A 22,913-nucleotide genomic window follows, 5' to 3' on the forward strand; every position below is an offset into this window, starting at 1 on the left:
TATATAATTCTATTATATTTTAGTATATTTAGAGTTGTGCAACCATCACCATAATCTAATTTTGGAACATTTCATCACTCTAAAATCTTGTGATCATTACCACTTCCCTCCCCAAACCACTCCCTGCTCCCCTCCGACACACACTCCTAATTTCTGTCTCTATGGATTTGCCTGTTCTGGACATTTCACAAAAATGGAGTATATATGTTTGGCTTCTCTTAGCATTATCTTTTCAAGTTCACCCATGTTGTATCAGTACTTCATGTTTTATGGTTAAATACAATTCCATTGTATGCATATGCCACAGATTCTGTTGATGGGGCATTTCGGCTGTTTCTACCTTTTGGCTATCATGGATATTGCTGTTATAAAAACTGGTGTGCAAGTTTTTGTATGAACATCTTTTCCTTTCTTAGATACATAGGAGTGGAATTTCTGGGTCATATAGAAACATTACCCAATTGGCAACTGTCCTCTATTGCTCAAAATGCTTTGGAAACATACTGTTGGTAATTTGAAGGTGCTTACCACATCTCAGGTCCTTTTTGGGGTACATAACACAGATTCTAGTTGAATCCTCACAGCCACCAGAGCTTAAGACAAGGGTGTCAGTAGAAATCACTGTCCACCTGGGCTGGAGCCCACTCAGATTTCTTACGTACTAGTACAAAGCTGACTTTGCTGGGGGGCTGTTGAATGCCCTTTTACCATCAAACCTATGAAACTGGTACTTTTTATCCTCCCCCACTGTATAGATGAGGAAACAGAGGCTCAAAGTAACTCCCTCATTTGGCCCAAGATCATCCAACTATTAACAGCCAACAGTTTAGAGCCAGCGCCCAACCTCTTAGCTACCGCACTATACCACTCATGGATGCAGAGAAACTTATCCATATTATCTGGACACACAGCTAATTATGACACACATTAGCTTTACCAATGTATTTTTATCTTACAAAATAAAAAAAAATCACTACATTAGGCTTATTTAAAATAGGACACACTGAATTTAAACTAGCATTTTAACAAAAAGACTTGTAACATGACTTTTCAGAAATAAACCCATTGCATAAATGTTAGTTGAATGACAAAAGTAGACACTTAATGTCCGTTTTAAAAATTTATTTAATAAAACAAGATGTGCATTTTCCAAGTATTTCTGTAGACATGTCTCTACCTCTTCCTCCCCAACAGCCCAGGGAGGGAGAATGAATGAATGCATGTTACTTACAAGGAAACTGAGGTCCCCAAAATTAAATGCTTGACTTAATTAGCAGCAGAAACAATCATGAAACTAGTTCCCCTGGTTCTTCACCCAGCCATAAATAACACATACTCTCTAAATAACAGCTCCTTTAAAGTATTAGCATTAGTGGGGTGGGAAAATAAAGGTGCAGAGTAAGCATTAAATAAATATCTGTGAGTTGCGAGATTTCCAAAAGAGAAAGCAGAGAGACCTCCAGTGCCTTCTGCCAAGTGTCTGGCATGTGTAAAACTTGAGACCTTGAGGAAGGAGTGAAGAACCGAACTGGGACGCAAGTTGAAAGTCTTTGAGGTCATGGAAGTTTGCAGGCGGCTGGTGGCAAATATGACCTAGAGAGCTTAGCGTCGGAAAGTGCCAACAGCACTCAGAATGCTCCAGTGGTTGTCGAGGGTGAGAGCCAGGCAACGGCATCTGCGGGGGCGGATATCATCACATACTCCCCAGAACCACAAAATTGCCCACATCCTGGGCTCATGTACCAGGGTTTCCACTTCAGTGTCCTGATAACCCAGAGCTCTGATTGACAAATCCCAGAAAGGAAGAGGACTTCATGGATTTTTGTGTCTTGGAAAGCTGAGTCCTATCTCCCCTGACTCACTCTGGAAAAGTGGAAGTGTCTCTCCGCCTGACCAAAGGGAAGCTGATGTTTGGTGTTTCCTGGGAGATCTTGGTTCTTCCTTAGATCTTTTTCTTGATTTGATGTTCATCTTTCCAATGGAGGACAAGGGTCCTCAGCTGTGTTCAAGTCATCAGGGGCCAAAAAGCTCAATGCTATCCAGTTTCTCTTCTTTGTAAAGCAGGATATTCTCCATGAGTTTCCTTTTGGCCTCATTGATCTCAATTTTCCAGGAAGTCTCTGTAGCTAACATTCAACATAAAGAAAAGCAACTTGAACAAAACGTAAATACCTTTTGCGACTACTGACAGTTGGAAATAGTTACTATTATTGTAATTCTAAGAAAATCAGACTTGGTCAGAGTTTTTTACTGAAATCAGGGTTCTGAATCAGGCCTAAGTGGAATGAGCATGCCACTGCTTCTGCATTTGCAGGGAAAACCTGCCCCCTACCCCTACCTACAGAGAGGAAGGGCTTCCGTGTTTCTCCCCTGGAAGTGGGGGACAGTGTTAGAATGAAGCTTACACTCTCTCTTTTTCCTCTCACCTCCATGTAGGAAGAGGAACAACAGGAAAGGTCAGAGTCTGAGACACACAGCCACATTTACTAGGGGAAAAGGATGCTGAATTGTAAACGCCTTCTGAATGCTTATTTCAGAAGGAACCTGGTGTATTTGGACCCAGGAAGCAGAAATAGAAAGTATCTTTGGAAGCAGCTGGCAAGGTGTGAAGTGAGGATGAAAAGGCAGGTGGCGACAGACCTTTGCTAGTCCCAAGGGAGAGTTTTTATTTGGTCTCTAAGTGCAATGGGGAACCACAGAAGGGCTTTAAATGAGGGGTGACAGGAGTTGTTTTTAAAAAACCACAGCTGCTGGTCCTTGGAAGAAGAACTGGTGAGAGACCAGAGCAGATCAGGGAGGCCACAGGGAGGCTGTACAGTCGTCCAGCGAGAGTAGCTTAGATGAGGGGGAGGGTTACAGGGACAGGCCATGCAGAGGAGCAGATGGAGGTGAAGGATATTTAGGTCAATAGAGAGGCCTGAGTGAGGGACTGGACATCGGGGCTGGGGGGAGGAGGAGGAGGACTCTCTTCATCCAGTCAGCTGGCAGATGGACAGCTGAATAACCAAATGCATGAATGAGGGAGAAAAGGAATAAGTGACAGGCGGAGTTAAGGTACATAAATGACCGTGTATAAGCACTGAGACACCACGCTTACCATCCTGGGGAGGCTCTGGAGAGGCACAGGCCTCAGCGGAGGAGTCAGCGTCCATTGCTCCACCAGCCAGCAGCATGCCTTCTTCATCTGCGCTCGGGGGAGGCGAGGAGGTAGCCGCAGCCCAGGGTGCAGCCCTCATGGAGTAGGAGGCATTGAAGCTGGAATTGTCCACGTCATCTGTTTCTTCCGGGGTGTTGGAGGAAGAGCCTGTGGCCTCAGAAAGCCCACTACAAGGGAGCGAGGTCTCTGGACCTCTCAGCTGCTCCTCCACAGCAGTCACGGAGCTACACACCTGGGGGAAGAGAGATAGGAGCACTCATCAAGGATTCTTCCTGAAATTAAAAATCTAACAGATCTCCCAGGCAGGGGGAGGGGGAGAGAGACAGAGACAGACAGAGAGACTGAAGAACTAAATGATTGTTGCTTTGCCTGGAAGAACAGCATCTTCCCTTTGAAAAGAGCTGACCTCACCACTGTCCACCTCAGCACGTGACCCAGATGGGTCAATCACAGATTCCCACCCCTGTGATTGGTCCAGATTTGAGCATGTGACCCAAGTAGGCCAATCAGAATCCTTCTCTGGGACTCTTGCATCTAGTATTTATTGAGGAAACACTGTCTTTTCCTTCCTAGTGGCACAGACAGATTCCCCGCCTCACAAAGAAAACGTGTTTACAGTAGGAGAAAATGAAGCTCCCACACAGAGGAAAGCAGGGGCTAGAGACGGGGGTGGTGGTGCGGGGGCAGAGAGTGCGCACGGGAGCCACGGGCACAAGAGATTCCAATTGTTGTAGTTTTGCTGGTTGAGACCCTGGGCCTAGCTGTCCCAGCAATGCCTATCTTGCCTGTGGTGTGGTTAAATGAGCCAATAAATCGCTCATGCACAGGCTCCCTGCTTCCGTCTCTCTCTTTCTGTTTTGCATCTGTGTGTCTGTATCTAAGAATTTGAATTGAGTTTCTATAACTTTCAACTAGAAATGCCCTAAGTAATATAGATACTGCACTTGAGGGCTTTTCTGGTTAGGGAGGTTAGGAAGATTAAAGGCAGGCAGGGAAGAAATATTTCTTCCCTACACACATACTCTCTCTCATACAAATGGCATACAAACCTACCCTTAGTAAAAATGACAAATTTCAGTTGCTTGGTGCCTTGCAATTTACGGAGCACCTTTGGCACATGACGTACAATGAGTTTTTATAAATAAAAATTTACAAGACACGACGTACAATGAGTTTTTATAAATAAAAATTTAAAAGATCGAAGAGGTTAAGTTCCTTGCCTGAGGTCACCCGGTCAGTGAGTGGCAGAGCTGACCACTAAACCCAAGTCTGCTTGTCTTCAAGTACAGGCCTTACTGATCTCTCATCGTCCTAGCTTGGTTGTGAAATACTGGGGACAAGGACCATTTCTCATTCCTCTGTCTATATGTATAGTGCCCTGTCCCTTTTATTCTACATGGCAAATGCTTCCTCATGCTTCAAGGCCTGGTTAAAATGTTACACCTTTTGAGATAAATCTTCACAGGATATGCCCAATAAATATTTGTCAAGCTAAAAGCTACAAAACTACATAACTCAGTTCTGGCCTATGGGGTGTGAGAAAAAGTGATGTGTGCATTTCCAAGTCACACCCTTAAAAAGAAGAGGATATGTTCTCCTCTTAAATTGCCTTTCAGTGGTTGGAATGTAAATGTGATGGCCTGAGCTACAGCAGCCTTCTTGGACTCTGAAATGGAAGCCACATGATAAGGATAGCAGAGCCATAAATCAGGAGCCTGAATCCCTAATACTGCGGCACTGCCACATCAGCTCTGGACGGCCAACATTCAAACGCTTGAGCTAAAAAGAATAAACTTGTATCTCTCTTATTTTGGAGTCTCCTCATCATAGCAGCTTCTTTGAATGTACTTTAACTGATACCCTGAACAAAAGAATAAAACGAATGAAGGTTGAGGGAAAGAGATCTTTTTAAAGCATTAAGTCTGATTATGTTCTGCTCCTGCTTAATACCCCAATGACTTTCTCAAAATCCTGACTGTGCCTGCAAAGCCCTCTACTGTTGGGTTTTTACCCCCAGCAGCCTCATCACAAGCCACTGTGTCCCACGTACTTTGTGTTCTAGCCACTCTGACCTTCTACCAGGCCCCTGACCTTGCTGGGCTCTCTCTCAACTCAGGCTATTTGCATGCACTGTTCCTTCTGCTTGGATTGCTCTTCATTTGCTTACACATTACTTCGGGAAAGTCCTGGGTGGGGCTCCCCTGTCATACACCCCTCACCAGACAGTTACTACACAAAGTCTGTGAACTCCAGGAAAGCGGAACTGGGCTTGCCTTGTTCCCCATTTATCCCCAGGGCCCAGCACACCACTACTGAGTAGGTGAATGCACTCAGATAGCTGGAGCCAGCCCAGGCTGAGAGTCGGGACTTGGTCTCTGGCTCCTGCCACATCCTGGAGCAAAAGATGGTGAACCTGAGGCTGAGCCAGGAGTCCAGAGGGCTCTGACCAAAAATCCCTCTGGCCTCATCCCCCCTTCTCTGGGTCTCGACTTCATCTATAAAATGGGAGGCTTGGCTATAAGCATCAGTGTTTGAAGGCTTTGTTTGTTTGTTTGGTTTTTCAGCTACCAAACCCTTTCTTCAAATAAAATACTAAGAACCCAATACAGTTATGAGAAGTGACAATGGATGTCTGGTTGGAGTCATGAGTAGGGCCTGCAGCTCTCTTTCTGCTACAAGGAACTCCCAAGGAGCTCCTCTCTGCCAGACACCACTTAAAAATCACTCAGCAGGATAACCTCTAAGAGCCCTCTCAGGCAGTTATTTTGTCTTAAAAAGATCTAGCAAATTTGGTCCCCAAATTTATGCCTACTACCATGGAAACCACCTCTGCATATCCTAGCCATAGATAATGTTTTATCTGCTGTGGTGGTTGATTTCTGGTGTGTCTGCCTAGTCCATAGGCTAAGAAATGATCCCTTTCTCCGGGACTTGGCCCTGCCACCTGCCAGGCTTGACCCCCCTGGCCAGAAGGTTTATATACTGAACTCCTGATTGGCCCACAGGTGGACACCTGACTCCAGCTAAGCCAATGAGTTTCTCTCACTAAGAGGTTGAAACTGGGGCCTGGAGACTTGGCCACTTAGTGAAAACAGAACTATGACATGTAAATGAACATGGCTGTATCCCCTGACCAAGAGGATGGAGGGAAGGAAAAGGGGCCCACAGAGAGGACGAGGAATAAAGCAGGTTCAGAGAAAGCAGATGGACTTCTGTTACATCTGAGAGTATGGTCCAAGGCATCCTCCGGATCTCTGCTGTCAGCTGCTGTCAGCTCCAGCAGACACTGCTGTTTGCAACCAAATATGGCTCTGGAGTATGAAGTCACTTGTCGGTGAAGGGACTGGTAAAGGGATCCTAATGAGCCCCCGGTAAAGCCGACTCACAGACAGGGCTCATCGCTAGGGAAGGGCTGAGCTTCAGGCTCACCTCTGCCAGGCTGGCGTTGCGCCTCCGCAGACAGAGGCAGGCGGCCATGACCAAGGCCTCGGCACAGGCCTCCGGCAGCCTCCCTGCTCTCTTCTCCAGGTATTTCTGGCAGATCTCCTTGGCCATCTCTTTCTCCACACCCGTCTTCCTGGAGCAGAGCGATGTGGTGCTGCTGGGAATTTCATGGAGCAGTAAATCCTTCTGTGGGAGAGAGTGGAAACACCCCCATGTGAGGTCCAGGGGTGTGGAGTCCAAACACACGTGCCCCTCCCACCTCCAGGATGGCACCAGAGCTGCAAACACTTTGAAAACCAACATGGTTTTTAAAAAACAATTGCGAGGATCCCAGAAACAAGTAAAACAGCCAAGAACTGGAGAACAGCTAAATTCCCCACATGTACAGGGCATTTCGTAGCACACTCATATCATCAGGCAGGGGCTTAACCTTTCTAGGCCTGGGTTGCTTCATCAGGAAAGTGGGAATAGGATTAACACAAATTAGAAGACATAGTTCATAAAGTGTGGTACTTGACACAGGATCAACATTCAATGCTCTATTAGTGATTGTAATTAATAGTGATAATAGCTATCATTTATATAGTACAGTATAGCATAATTATACCAATATAGTACAGTATAGTATAATTATACTAATAACTCACCTCATTAACATTTACAGGAAAATGTTAGGATGTAGGATTCTGGCCCATATATATTTAATAGGAGATGTACTATATAAATAATACTATGTATATTTTTATATTTTATAAATTTTGTACTACATGCTATATTTTATGCTACTTAGCAGAAATCTGAACTATGCATAAAACAGAAGATATGCTATATAAATAACAATAGATATATTACTATATAAATATATAGATATATTTGTATAGCATAAATTATGTTACATGATACATTTTGCATGTATGCATTTATTTATATAAATAGGTTATAAATATATTACTTGTATTGATTAAATAGATTAAATATATATATTAAATATATAGATTTAATATATATATAAAAATATGGAAATTAATACACTACCTGAAACAAATGAGAACCTGTACAGAGTGGTTGCCCTGAAGGAACGGTGTAAGGAGACCCTCCCCAGTTGGCTACTGCCAGTGAAATCATGGATCTCGTCCTGTGGACGTGTGAAGTCTTAACCACCGGACCACTAGGGAGTCCCTATCGTCATTCTTTACTTATTTATTTTTGGCTGTGCTGGGCCTTCCAGAGGTGGGATGAGTGGGGGTACTCTCTAATCAGGATGCGCAAGGGCTTTTCATTATGATGACTTCTCTTGTGGCAGAGTACAGGCTCTAGGGCTCATAGGCTACAGAAGTTGTAGCACATGCCTTTAGCTCCCTCATGGTATGTGGGATCCTAGCTCATGGACCAGGGATCAAATCTGTGTTCCCTGGAGGCATCTTAACCACTGGACCATTAGGGAAGTTCCCACTATTGTCACTTTTTTAACCAACTCCCAACTGAATCCACTTGCCAGTGCAGGAGACACGGGAGATTTGGGTTCGATCCCTGGGTTGGAAAGACCCCCTGGAGGAGGAAATGGCAACTTGTTATAGTATTTTTGCCTGGAAAATACTACAGACAGGAGCCTGGCAGGCTATAGTCCATGGGGTTGCAAAGAGTAGGACATGACTGAGCACTTACACACGCATACATAAAGTGTCAAACACAGAGCTGGGCTATGTCGTTATATTTTTGAAATTGACACTATACACATACACATGTATATTTGAATGACAGTTGTTATAAACCTACAAAACAGAAATTATTTAGAAATTATTATAGAAACTTAAAAGGGCTGAAATTTACTTTCACCAATTTAAAGACAAACGCTAGGACTTCCCTGGTGGTCCAGAGATTAGTACTGTGTTTCCCTTGCAGTGGGCGTGGGTTTGATCCCTGATTGGGGAACTGAGCCCACATGCCGCATGGTGTGGCCAAAAAAAAAAAAAAAACCAAACAAACCCTATTTGATTGCCTGACATGTAGACAGAAGAAATGGATTTCCCCCAAACATTCTAAACTCTATTTTCATGCAAAAGTAGTTGTCGTCTGGCTGGTGAAGGGGGAAGGTTACAGCTGCTTTGTACAGGTACAAATCAAACCCTGGATTTAGGCCTCATTAGCAATAAAAATGGGTACAGATGGGTACAGTGGAGGTTCCTGCCCTCCCTACCCCTTGACCTCTCATAGCTGTGAGCCAGAAGGGGTTGGTTCCCTTACCAAGTAAACCGGGTTCCGGTTGTTATCCATCGCAGGGATGCCTGTGAGGACCTCGGCCAACACCTGGAGAGAATACAGAGTTAGCACGGTTCAGACACACACGCACAAGTTCACACAGGAGATTCTGGCCAAGAGAGAAGCTTCTTCTCAGGAATACAGTCTGAGCTTCAGGCCTGGCTCTGTCATTTGCCAGCATAGATATTTGCCCCAAATCCGGAATGTGTAAACATCACTAAACACCTCCTCTAGCTAAACACATCACCCAGCTGCTAGGAGAGGTTTAAATTGATAGCAAAGCAAGGAGGATGAAAACCAAATGTGTATGTGTTACCATCAGATAGATACACACACACACCCTTCTCTCTCTCTCTCTCTCTCTCTATCTGTATACACACATACATATGTATACACACACACTATATATTAAAGATTTTCATTTAAAACCCAGCAGAAATGGTAAGCAGGCACTGCTATGTTAATCTCAAGAAAAGGAGGAATCCACATGCAGGTATCTATTCCAGACAGAAAATCTTAGCAATATCCATAGCATTTTCATCCACAGGCTTTTATTAACATTATTTGCTCATTAATTCATCCATTCATGAAAGGAGCAGAGTCCTGAGCTGGTGTAAGCCACCACCAAACTGACAAACTGTGATTTGTATCTTAATAAATGGGAGACCTGCTTTGAACAGAAATTCTCAGCAGAGGTAACAGCACACTGGCTAAGGAGTCTACAGTCACATAGGCCTGGGTTCATATTCTGACTCTGTTCCTCACATGCTTGGGTGATCTGTGGGCAAGAAACTAAAATCTGAGCCTGTATCCTTATCTGGTACATGGTGATTTAATGACTGTATATATGAGGGGGTGGGTCTAACGACTGTATATATGAGGGAATGGGTACTCCAGCTTAGTGTTAAATCTCCCTCCAACAACCTCTCTCAAAGACAGAATAAGGTCCAGTTACTGCCATGAAGTACAAGCTGGAATCAAGATTGCCGGGAGAAATATCATTAACCTCAGATATGCAGATGACACCACCCTCATGGCAGAAAGTGAAGAGGAACTAAAGAGCCTCTTGATGAAGGTGAAAGAGAAGAGTGAAAAAGCTGACTTAAAACTCAGCATTCAAAAAATGAAGATCATGGCATCCAGTCCTATCACTTCATGGCAAATAGATAGGGAAACAATGGAAAGAGTAACAGACTTTATTTTCTTGGGCTCCAAAATTACTGCAGATGGTGACTGCAGCCATGAAATTAAAAGATGCTTGCCCTTGGAAGAAAAGCTATGACAAACCTAGACAGCATATTAAAAAGCAGAGACACTACTTTACCAACATAGGTCTGTCTAGTCAAAGCTACGGTTTTTCCAGTAGTCATGTAAAGATGTGAGAGTTGGACCATAAAGAGGGATAAGTGCCAAAGAACTGACTGAACTCTGGAGCTGGAGAAGACTCTTGAGAGTCCCTTGGACAGCAAGGAGATCCAACCAGTCCATCCCAAAGGAAATCGATCCTGAAAGGAGTGGTGCTGAAGCTGAAACTCCAATACTTTGGCCACCTGATGTGAAGAGCCAACTCATTAGAAAAGACCCTGATGCTGGGAAAGATTGAAGGCAGGGGGAGAAGGGGATGACAGAGGACGAGATCATTGGATGGCATCACTGACTTGATGGATATGAGTGTAAGCAAGCTCCGGGAGATGGTGAAGGACAGGGAAGCCTGGCATGCTGCAGTCCATGGAGTGGCAAAGAGTATGACACGACTGAGCTACTGAACAACTGCCAAGAACGCCTCCTCCACCCTGGAAGGGCCTGCAGGGTTACTGACAGACTGCAGTGGCCAGGAGGGGGCAGCAGAAGGCACCCCTGCGGCTGGCGGAGGGAAGCCAAGAGAAAAGGGACTCCAGTTGAGGTCCTGCCAAGACTGGAGAGAAGAACAAGAGGAAATGAACAGACACACTTCCTCTGCCTCTTCCACAGGGCAGGCCCTGTGCCAGGCCTTTTACAAAAGTTACTTAGCGCTCATCAAAAAAAAAAAAACAAAAACAGTGACTTACTACTATATTGCACAGGGAACTACATTCGATATTCTTGGATAAATCATGATGGAAAAGAATATTAAAAAGAATGTATATATGTGTATCACTGAGTCACTATGCCGGATAGCAGAAATTAACACAATGTTGTAAGCCAACTATACTTCAATAAAAAGATAAACAAAAACAACAACGGAGAAAGGCAGTGTTCCCCACAATAAGAACCAAAGTTGAAAATCATACCATCCATCAGCAGCAGGGCTGAGAAAAAGATCGAAGGGAGCCAGTAGGCACTCACTGAATGAATGAAAGGGAAAGTCAACTGTTACATCAAGAACTGAGTTAAAAAGTCAAGCATAAACAGAAATCAGGACTGAGGGTGGGAAGGCGGGGATAACTATAATAATTGACAATAATCCCCATAATAATAATCATATTGATCAATGCAACATACTCTGCTAACCAGTTTATATATGTTATCTTATGAATCTCACTAATCTCTATATGCATCATTACCTCCATTTTACAGAATATAAAACTGAGGCCCAGAGTTATTGGTGATACCCTGAAAGCAGCTGAGCTGGGACTCAAACGCACGCTCTTCAGCTCTACACTCTATGTGCCTGGCAGTCTCGGCGTTTAGTTCCACTCGTTCTTAAGGAAGGAAGATCCTGGGCTGACCCTGCTGAGCTTCACTGAGCAGCCCCCACAGTGGGGCTGGTGGGGGTGGGGAGAGGGTGAGGCAGGAAAGAACTGGGGGACAAGTACACCAGAAGGGCTGATGGGCCAGCAGACAGAGGGAAGCAGAACCTGGTATGTGGAAGCTGGGCTGAGGGCAGAAGGTGGCTCAGAGGAAGGGCATTAGTGGAAGAACCAGACAGACTGCGGTCAAAGAGAGGAAGTGCAGAGTTGGAGGCTGGAGACTGGAGGCTGAAGAGAGAAGGCAACGGCCAAGATGCAGCTGCTGGCTCTAGGCAGAGGTCAGCCAGAAACCTCACTTTTCTCAGCCCGAACTTCCCAGACTGGGATCCCCGGATCTCTGATGTTTAGAGATGCTAAGAAAACAAGGTTCCATAGTCAAGGGAATTTGGGACACGCTGTATACCCTTGTCTCACTATTACCAGATTAAAGACCATTACCATATGAAAGGCCCTGGTAAATTTTTTGTGGTAACTTTTTTTTCTGCATAACCTTGTTCAACCCAGCGTTTCTCAAACCTATTTGAACACATCAAAAACCTTTAAACACACCAAACCTATTGAGATCTCAGGGAACTGGTGTTTTATAGAAATGTGCTTTGGAGATTGCTAGATTCAGACCATGAACTCTTGGGGGAGGGACTGTGTTTTAGTTACATTTATATTCCAAGTGCCTGGCACACAGTAATGATGGACAGCAGTGGTGATTAGGACACGGGTTGGATGGCTGGATAGATTCTGAATGGATGGGTGGCTGTTGCATGAATGTTAGATAATAACTGAACTGATGGACAGATGGATTAAACAGACAGATGAACAAACAAGAAGAAATAGACAAGTGGGTGGATAATTAGATGGCAGGCAGAATGCACATCAGGGAAGTCAGAAGCTATCTGTAGCCTATTAGAATCTGGACACTCATGGGGAGGGGGAGCTTTACTTCAAGGGTTGGCAAACTCTCTCTAGAAAGTAAATATTTCTAGAGATATTTACTTTCTAGCCTAGACAGTAAATATTTTAGGTTTTGTGAGCCACAAACAATTTCTGTCACACATTCTTTTATTATTGCTTTTGTTGTTACTATTCAGTCTTTTTTTTTTTTTTTATTCAGTCTTTTATAAATGTAAAAACTATTCTTAATTATAGGCCATAGAAAATAGGCCGTAGGCCAATTCTGACCTGTGGGCCATAGTTTGCTAACTCCTGCTGTACTTCATGGAACATTTCTAGTTTGTGCTTACAGAGGGGCCATGGGAAGGACAGATGTGTGCAGGCCTTGATTTGCGCACAGAAGGAAGCTCTTACTATTCCACAGCTGAATATGTCCACTCGCTTTGTCAGCTGCCCCACTCTGATGAAATCTTCCGGAAGATATGCAGCGGAGGCCTGGAAAAGGTGGGTCTTCATCATGGTGTATTTTGATGTTCTGTTGACAGGACATGGGTGAGCCATCGAATGAGCCAGCTTGGGGGTGAAGTTTTGATCTAGCAAAACATTGGAGCTGTGGGAAAGAAGGCAGAGAGAACCTTCTTGTTTGGAGGTGGACAAGAAGAGGTTGCCATGGAGACCCTTTTGGAAAGCAACTTAGTAGTGAGCAGTGCCAGCAAGTGAGGGTCACTGAAGACCCTCAACAAGTTTATGAGCCAGTCCTGATGGGGGTAGGTGGGAATTGGGAGCCCATCTCCACCAGCAAATGGGGATGAAGCTAAGACCAGTCCTGCTGCCCCAGAAATGGCATTTGGTGGCCAGAGAGGTACGGCCATCCTTATCCCCATGGATGTCAGCCCTGAGCCCAGAGGCTGTACTGGCTCCATCTCTTCTGAAGCTGTTCCAACCCCCAGCTATGGCCTTGCTGACTCAAATCTAAACGTCAGCATTCTTTGGGACTGAACCTGCTCAGATCATGGGGAATAAGATGAACAGTAAAAATGTACTTAGACTTAAGCATCTAATCTACAGGAATGAATCCTTTCAGAAAGTACTCCAAAGGAAAAAAATTTAATTTTTAAAAACTAATCTACATGTATAAAAATATTCAAACTGGGGACTTCTCTCATGGTCCAGTGATTGACTTCACCTCCAGTGTGAGGGGGTTTTGGGGGAGGATGGATATCTATATGTACGGCTGAGTCCCTTCACCGTTCACCTGAAACTATCACAACATTGTTAATCGGCTATACCCCGATACAAAACAAAAAGCTAAAAAAAAAAAAAAGACTTTGCCTTCCAATGCAGGGTGTGTAGGTTCAATCCCTGGGTAGGGAGCTAAGACCTCACATGCTTCATGGCCCAAAAAAAAATCAAAACATAAAACAGAAGCAATATCGTAACAAATTCAATAAAGACTTTAAAAACGACCCACATTAAAAAAAAAAAAAAAAAAAACCTTTAAAAGAAATATTCAAACTAACCCTAAATGGTTTTTAAAAAGTAGATACAGAGGGCAGTTCTCATGGGGTCCCTGACCCTGCTGCTGTTCATTTAAACACCCCTTTTCAACAAAGCCTTTCATTTTGTCACCCAAAAAAAGTAGAGACCAATTCCAATATCGGCTATTAGGAGCTGTTATGTAAATTATGGGCAAATACCTTCAATGGAAGACTAAGAAGTACCAAAAAATTGATGACATGCAACGTGAGGAAATGTTTAAGTCATGGGGAAAAAGAGACTATGAGTTGGTAATCAGGTAATGGTGCTATCTTGGGGCTGAGATATCTGTGCGGGCAGGGGCTGGAAAAAAAAAAAAAAACAGCAGAGAAATGGAGGCCATGTGGTGAGTCACAGTGACAGGGTCAGGAAGGCCTCTGGCCCCTTCACTTCCTTTCTTACTATTACAATTGTTTGCGCAATTCAATAAAAATCAGGGGGGAGAAAAGAGGAAAGGGTTTCCACTGGCCAAAAGAGGACACAACTCTGGGGAAGTGCGAATTCTATGGTTTCGAGGTCACTGCTGCCAGATCTTCTGGTATCTTCTGGAATCCATCTCCATGTTTCCAGTCTTGGGAGCATGGTACTGAGATGCTGGGGCACACACCTAACCTGTGTCACCGTATCTGTGACAACAGATGCACAAATGAGAGCAGGTCTCAAAAGCCCAGGGAGCCTGGCGGTCACAGCCCACAGCTCGAGGACCCAGTCCCGATCAGCTGCTGGAGGGGAAGTGAAATATGGCAGGGGAATGGAAGGCTTGTGGGGAAATACCAACAAACTTGTTGGGGAAATACCTTTGTTAGAGAAAGACAAACATGGAGATAGGCAGCCATGCTGACAGCAACCAGAGACAGAGTACAACCTAGAAACACTGACGTTTCAGGGTACAGCAAAGAGAGGCAAGGAGGGGAGAGAAAGTCAAAGAAAAGAGAGACGAAGGGAGAGGAGTGGGACCCAGCAGTGTGCGTGGCCTCGTCCGTGTCACCCCAGCCCTAGGCGGGGCCCAGCCCTCCTCTCTCACCTCTTGACATTGCCGTGGATGATCTCCAAGCTGTGCAGGTGCTCCACCGCGTGAAGCAGTCCTGAGCAGACGCTGATGCGCTGGGGCCAGGGGAGGGGGTCTGAGCCACCCTAAGAGAGAGAAAAGGAGGAGAAAATAGTGACATCTGTGCCTTTTTATAGTCTCAATGGCCTTTAAAGTGGCAGAGTTCTGGGCTCCTGTCTCTCCTCCAGCCCTCAGGTCCCCTACAACAGGGCTCTCAGCCAGCATGGTTTACTGGCAGGGAGCTGGTTTTGACATCAGACAGATCTAGGTATAAATCCCAGCCCAGACACACGCTAGCTGGGTGACTTTGGAAAAGACACTCAACGTCTCTGAGCCTCAGTTTTTTCTGATATAAAATAGAAACGTTAATCCCTATGCTTTAAGGTTGTAGTAAGGATTCAAAGGAGTGAATGGTATGCCCCCAGCGTAGTGCCTGCCACAGAGTGGGTGCTCAATAAATAGCAGCTATTCTTATCATGACTATCATGCAGCAGTTCTGGAATTCTTCTCTAAGAGGGGCTGCTTGGGAGAGGAGCTAGGGACCTTGTGCTGGCACATCAAGCACATGAGCTGATTTTATAAGTATTTGGAGAGATTTCACAAGAGCTGATAGAGATTATGGGTGGTCTAAAGCCCTCTATATTTCCACTGTTGTTCTAAGACTGAATGTCCAAGAAAAATCCCTTCTTATTTTGTAGATGACCTCTTAGATTCTATATTCTCTAAGAACTGGCCTTGCTAACAGATTTCTTCTCAAAGACTCTGGAATCTGGAGCCACATGAACCTCGTTTAAACTCTTGCCCTGATACACATCAGCTATGTTTCTTTAGGTAAGTTACTTTGCCTCTCTGTGGCAGAGGCTCCTCTTTTTGAAAATGGGGGAACCTCTGGGGTTGTGGCAAGGCCTGAAGGAGATGTACAAAGCCATTATCATGGTATAATGTGATAACTCAGCAAAGCTAACAATCATTATTATACCGTGAATAACCACTTTGTCTGATCCCTCCCAAGGGAAGCAATAATTCTGTTGTGGAATAACTTTTGTCACTCTGAGGACTTTATGAGAAGGAGGCTTGTTTGTCTTAAAAATCATAACAATAGATATAACACTCATATGGTATGATATGCAAAAGGTCAAATGAGTATGTAGTAAAAGTTTGTCTCCCAACCTGAGCCCTGTCTATGTAGTTCTCTCCAGAGGCAGTCAAGGCACCAGTTTCCTTTATCTCTCCATAAATATTCCACACATTCACAAACAAATAGCAATTTATTAGAATATCATTTTTAAGAAAAATTTACCTTCACTTTCCATATTCTGTATCTGTTCATTCTTTTTCTTGTCCTAGTGCATTGGCTTGCACCTTCAGAACAAAACTGGATAATATAGCACTATGGGTTACCTTTGTCTTACTCTTGACTTAAATGCCTCTTTGTCAAAAAACTTTTTAAATAAGTTTTTCCTGAAGATGTTTAGCCAGATCTTATCTATCTTGGCCCAATTCCTCTCCTCGAAGGGCCTCTCAATGGCTCCCTTCGCCTCTGGATTTCTTTAAGTCCTTAATCCTTGATTCTGTAAGTGAGCGCTGCCTAGTCCTGTTCTTTGACCATGACCCAGCCCCTTACCTGACCCTGGAGTCTGTCCTGTAAAGAACCATTTGCCATGTATGGGTATATCAAGCTGTAAAACTGTTCTCCAGTGCAGCAGCCCAGCAGAGGTAAGACGTTGGGGTGGCAGCATCTGAAATTAGGCATCAGTACAGGCATGAGGAGTCAGACAGAAAGAATAATCAAAGACTGCTCCATTTCCTACCTCCTCCACCTCTTCTGCCCTGTCCACCCCCTGAGGCCACCAGGAAGCTCCCACGTACGAAATGCTCTTACTCCTGAGGGTAGAGAGATGATAACTGCATGCCTTCAAGGAGCTTGAAAGCAAAGAACTTGAAGTACATGATATCCCAACCACCTGTGATTCTTCACAAAATCCTCTTCTGGTGGATTCAAAGTCACTGTTCCCTCCCAACTCTCCTACCTCTCTGACAGCTCTTCCTTGGCCTTTCCCACTAAGACCCTCTTCCTTGGCCTTTCTCTGAAACCTGAGTCTCCCGGGATGGGCTCATCATCTCATCTTATAAGCTTCTCTATCAGGGGTCTCTCACCTCTACAAAGTGCACCCTCTCTATGAGGACCACCCCTAAATCTCTGCAGGTCCAACCCACAGTCCAGACCTGAATGTCAAATTGCATCCCAATGTTCCGGGTGAACAACCTAGACTCAACAAGTTCCAAACCTGATTCTCCAGCCTCAGTTATTTGCTCAACCAAGGGCACCACCAACCATCCAATTTCCTAGGAACCTCCTTACCTCCCCCATCTAATTAGTCACCTTTCATTGTCATAAATAGCTTTCAAAACACCCCCTTCATTCTCCCCTCCTCCACCTCGAGGCAGACCCTGATGGACTCTCCCAAACAGTTTCAAGGCCCTCCTGCCAGATCCCTCAGCCCCTCTCCACTTCCCATTAGGCCATCCTACTGTATTCCTGCACACTTTTCACCATCATTAGTTATTTACATTTCGCTCTCCCCACGGCACCATAAACTTCCCCAAGGCAGAGGCTGTGTTTTCTTCATGTCTGCACTCCCAAGAACCAAGAAAGGCCTTGATGACTCACATTTGCCAAGTGAATGAATGAAGCAGTTACTGCTTACTCCAGGAAGGCACTATACCAAGATGGAGAGGGAATCAGATTTCCAGTTTCCGTTAAGAGTGTGTGTGTATGTGTGTGTGTGCGTGTGTGTGTGTGTGTAGATAAGGGTGTGTACATATGTATTGTGTGTGTGTTTGGGTGTAGTCATACATATACATGAAGAGAAAAAGGACTAAAGAAAATATATAAAAATCTGAATACTGTAGCAGTAATTTACAGATGCTATGGAAAATCGGTGGTTTCTATTTTCCTCTTTAAAACTTTCTTTAGTTCTTAAAATACACCACAATCATCACACACTGCTTGCCTGAGACTGCATACTTTGCAGAGAAACTCAGAGTGACTCGCCAGCCTGAATGGCCGCTGGCGTCCAGCACACTGCAGAGGCCTGGTGTGCGTGCTGTAAACCCAGCAGGCAGTGACAGCAGGGAGGGGACAAGTGTCCAGGTCTGCACGTGTCCTCCCCCTCTCTTTCCCAGTCCCCCTGCCCCCACTAAGCTCTGTGACGGGAGGTTCACTTTACTTCTCCAGCCTCAGTTTTGTCATCTGTAAAATGCAGGTTTGAGGATGACTTTTGAAGGCCCTTATTGCTCAAGACCAGAGGTAAGCAAAATTTCTCTATAAAAAAACTAGACAGTAAATATTTTAGCCACTGTAGGCCATCTGGCCTCTGACGCCATTCCTCCACTGTGCACGATCACGAAGGAGCAGCCACAGATGACACAGAAATAAATAGCACAGCCGGGTTCCAATAAACTTCATTATAGATGCTGACATTTGAATTTTACGTACTTTCCATGTGTCATGAAATTATCTTCTTTTTATTTGCTTAACCCTTTAAGAACGTAAAAACTATTCCTAGCTCTCAGGCCATTAAAACAGAGCTAGGCCAGGCTGAGCCTGTGGGTCGTCATTTGATTTTAGAGTTAGAATCAGTACATTTCTGTCCATCTCAAAAAATGGGACAGAAACAGATTCTTCCCCCACTGGAAGGAAGGAGTTGAGCCAAGTAAGCCGAGGTTCTTTTATAATTCTAATCCATGCATACGGTGGCTACAGAGAGAAAGCATGGAAGGAGTCAGATCAACCAACCAAATTTCAGCTCTGCCACATACTAGCTGTGTGATCTTGGACAAAACACTTAACATCTCTGTGCCACAATTTGTCTATGTGTAAAATAATGTGATAATAGTAGCCATGTTATAGGGTTCTTGTGAGGATTACATAAAGAAAACATGTTGCTTTAAACATGTTGCCACACAGGAAGCACTATATACAGGTTAGCTGTCATCACTATCAAACAAAGTATTTTCCAAACAGGAGGCTTACCTGCGACAAATTTGTATCTCTGCCTGGAAGAATTTCTCAATTGATCCTGGACCTGAACAGGCCATCTGTGGGAAAAGACATTGAAACATGAAAATCCAGCCTCACCATGCAGCCTCCACCTCTTACTGGGAACCAAGAAGTGCCCACCTCTCTGAGCTTCTTGAAGATAAACGGTGTGCCATGCTTTTGCCCTCTGTAGACGTCAGCAAAGGTCCCCTCACTGATTTTGTGGCTTGGGTTGAAGTTATCAGTTGCCTGGATCACATCTACCTCACTCCAGAAAAGGTCATCTTCAGCGAGGCTTGAAAGTGTCTCTTGCTTAGGAATGGAGGCACTGAAATCCTGGAAATTCAGAGAGAAGAGACAGAGATTAATATGGAATTAATATGGAAAGTAGTATTTTCCCTACTACCTCAGGGAATCTCAGAACAGCAGAGCTGAGGGGTGAATGGGATCATCTCATCCAGTGAGGAGGAATACAAAAAGGACAGATCCCAGCTCCACTTCTAACTTACTCTGTGACCTTGGACAAGTTATTTAACCTCTCTGAGTCTTCACTGCCTTATCAGCAAAAATGAAGATAATCATAGTACCCTGAAAGGTAGATTACCTTTCTACCTATAGATTAACTACAATGTGAGTATTCCCAGCCCATGGTCAATGTTTCCTTTATTTTTTATTTTCAGTTTACAAAGGTGAGCATCAGAGGGTCAAACAACTGAAGTCAGATTCCACTCCAGGTCAGTGGCTGGGCTGGTGCCCCTGATCCTACACATGGTATACATGCTGAGAAGCAGGATACAGGTCCACATAACCTATGTAAGTCTAAGAAAAGCAGCCCTCCTTAAAATAGGTAAATATAAATTTCCATTTTTTAAAGTTATATATGCTTTATAAGGAACTCCCTGGTGGCACAGTGGTAAGGAACCCACTAGCCAACGCAGGAGATGTGGTTCAATCCCTGGGTCAGGTAAATCCCCGGGAGCAGGAAATGGCAACCCACTCCAGTATTCATGCCTGGGAAATCTCATGCACAGAGGAGCCTGGCGGACTACAGTCCACAGGGTCATAAAAGAGTCAGACACGACTGAGCATGCACGCACAGCACGGCATGCTCTTATAAACAGTTTTAAAGAATTAGAGTCGGGGACTAACTATGCATGATCCCATTATCCTTTTAACTGTTATTAAAGTTTGGTGTAATTCTTGCCAGTTAGATATATGAGGACTTCTTTTTTAAATTGGGATTGTGGGAATTCCTTAGAAGTCCAGTGGCTAGCACTGTGCACTTCGGCTTCAGGGTTCATGGATTTGATCTCCGGTCTGGGAACTAAAGATCCCAGAAGCTGCAGTTCAGCCAAAAAAAAGAAGAAAAATAAAGGATAAATAAATAAAAACTGAGATCATATCGCACATATTGTTTTGATTTCTGGTGTTTTCTCTTAACATTACTTCATGATTATTCTCTCAATTATTCAGTTGTCTTTAAAAATGATTAATTATTAAAATATAAACCTCCTTGCTTAGGTGACAGTCCCATTTAAGAAAGAGCTCCACTGACCAGATCTGTGTAGCACTGGCTTCCCTGCCAGGCACCATGAAAATGTCTTAACATAATTTCTTTCAAAGTCTAAAGAATAAAAGTGTACTTTTCACCTCGAAGAAAATGTTGAAATTTTTAATCCAGCTTGGATTATGTTCATCTTTATACCACTGCAGTCATAAAATATGATTTTAAAAAAACATTTTTAAATGAAAGAAAGAGCCTAGAAAGGCAAAAAGTGCTTAACATTCACAGAAGTCACTTGTGACCCTGGACCCAAATCATAAAAATTCAGGATAAATCAGATATATTTTTTTGTTGAAAAAAGGTTGGAGGGAAGGCATGTTCTAAGCAAATGACTACTGCCGCCAAGATATTTCAGGGGGTGAGGAGGATGCCAATCATCAGCTCTCATTTAAACAAAAATAATGGAAAAGCTCATTAAAAACTAAAGTGCACCCTCTCCCTGACCCTCTCTCCTGTTTTATTGAGGGTCAGCACTTAAGAGTCTTAGAAGTTTAGAGTAATTCGATGGGGTTCTCCCCTTCACTCTGACCTCTAACCCCCAAACTGGTCTCAGGGAATAAACACGTTGCATTTTTGAAAGAAAGCCGGGGGTTACATTCAGGGTGGGGGTTTTACCTTTGAATCAGCTGAGGCAGGCTGGTCAGTTTTTAAGGAAGGAGAGGCATGTTCAGGAGAGGCTGGGAGGCTGACTCTGGCTGCAGCAGGTCCTGGAAAGGAAAGACAGTGGATCAGACCTCAGCTGCTGGAGGAAGGTGGGAGGGGTCCCTGACTGGTCCCCAGACCCAGCCAGTATCTCGTTCACGCCACTGACACTGTCGATCATGACAGCAGCCATTTCCTGACACCCAGGCACTAGCCTACAGGCTGCTCACATGTTACCCTGTGGAAGACTTCCGACAGCCCTGTGGGTTGGTCCCATACAAACTCCCCATGACAGGAGGAGGAAATGAGGCACTGGAGGCAGCTAGTGGCCCCGGGTCACACTGATGGTAAGTGGCAGAGTCAGCCTTCAAAGGGAGCTCCTTGTGCCTTCTGAGTCCTAGCCCAAACCCAGCTCCCTCGAAAACAGCTGAGAAGGACACAAGTGAATCAGCTACGGAGCCTGACTTCTAGAAACCTCCATGTGGCAGGAATGGCAATAACCAGCCTCCCAGGGGAGAGGCGAGAGAGGTCTGCCTCAGGGAGTTGTGAGATCAAGGAAGGCTTCACAGAGGAAGGGACACTTGACCTGGACCTCCAACAGGGGGAAACGTTTGCAACAAGTAGCTGTGAGGAAGGGAGGGCACCAAGGCCGTGGAACCAGCCCACGAGGAGGTATGGCAGCGGGAAAGCCCAGGCTGCGGTAGACATTCCAGGCAGGCTCAGTTAGCACACACTGAGAGCATGCCCGGCTCTGCTCCCAGCGCCCCCCTGACCTAACTCATTTCACCCTCACGGCAGTTCCAGGAGACGGACTCATCATCTACTCCTTACACGTGGTGAAACTAAGGCACAGAGAGGTGACCCCACCTTTCCAAAGACACCCAGTCAGTGGCTCCAGAGTTTGTGCTTTCACTCCCTTAGTGAATGGAGAAGATTCACAAGAGACACGTGAAAGTGGACCTTGGCCAGAAGCCAGAGATTCGGATGTCATCATCTGGAAATACCCAAGTGGTCTTACCGCAGGGCTGGCCTCTGTGTAACAGGGAGCCGGCCCTTCCAAGGGAACCTGACTTTGGCCCCAGGGTTGCGGACAAAATCCACCTGCTTCAATTATGTCTGGCCTACATCATCAGGAAAGGAGTGATTGATGTAGAACTTTGGCCATAAAAATTAATTCAGAAGACTGAAAACAGCACCCTCGTGAAACTAGAACCAGCTTTTCAAAACTATTTACCCAGGCAGCTAATTAAACAAAACTCACCTGATACAAAGTCTGAAGCTCTTCCATTCTCTGAAAAGAGGGGCCACCCTAAGCCTCTCTCCCTGAGTTTTCTGCTGCTTCTAGAGTTTTTCTTTGTTTTTTGTTTCCCTTTTCTTTTTTTTTCCCATATTTTCCAGCACTGGCTATATTTGAAAGGACTACACTTGAGAAGGTACCATGTTGGTACACCCACACTGCATCAGAGACCCCCAGAATGGGGGTAGTAACAACAAACACCCCCCAAAATACACAGGTGTACACACAGTCACACATACTCTCTCTGTCCATCAGTACACCTCAACTTAAACTGAACTTCGTAATAAGAGCTATAGCTCAGACATGG

At 44.6% G+C, this 22,913-nt stretch overlaps 1 protein-coding gene across 2 annotated transcripts in view; it reads right to left on the bottom strand.

The window, feature by feature from the left end:
- Positions 1–1,107: 1,107 nt before the first annotated feature.
- The window catches only part of IRAK2 (interleukin 1 receptor associated kinase 2), a 52,827-nt gene continuing 31,021 nt past the window's right edge, over positions 1,108–22,913 (bottom strand). The window contains exons 4-13 of one of the 2 annotated variants that reach the window (XM_043885229.1): positions 21,283–21,374; positions 19,245–19,439; positions 19,098–19,162; positions 16,686–16,800; positions 15,038–15,147; positions 12,892–13,012; positions 8,846–8,908; positions 6,587–6,787; positions 3,098–3,389; positions 1,108–2,126 (exon numbers count right to left, since the gene is read on the bottom strand). In XM_043885229.1, coding sequence (XP_043741164.1) covers positions 2,014–2,126; positions 3,098–3,389; positions 6,587–6,787; positions 8,846–8,908; positions 12,892–13,012; positions 15,038–15,147; positions 16,686–16,800; positions 19,098–19,162; positions 19,245–19,439; positions 21,283–21,374 — 1,367 coding nt within the window. In that variant the 3' untranslated portion in view covers positions 1,108–2,013. Of the gene's footprint in view, positions 2,127–3,097; positions 3,390–6,586; positions 6,788–8,845; positions 8,909–12,891; positions 13,088–15,037; positions 15,148–16,685; positions 16,801–19,097; positions 19,163–19,244; positions 19,440–21,282; positions 21,375–22,913 lie in introns of both variants that reach the window. The other variant, XM_043885228.1, reaches the window with a different exon arrangement.

The sequence above is a fragment of the Cervus elaphus genome, chromosome 24 (assembly GCF_910594005.1).
Source record: "Cervus elaphus chromosome 24, mCerEla1.1, whole genome shotgun sequence".
Lineage (NCBI taxonomy): Eukaryota > Metazoa > Chordata > Mammalia > Artiodactyla > Cervidae > Cervus > Cervus elaphus.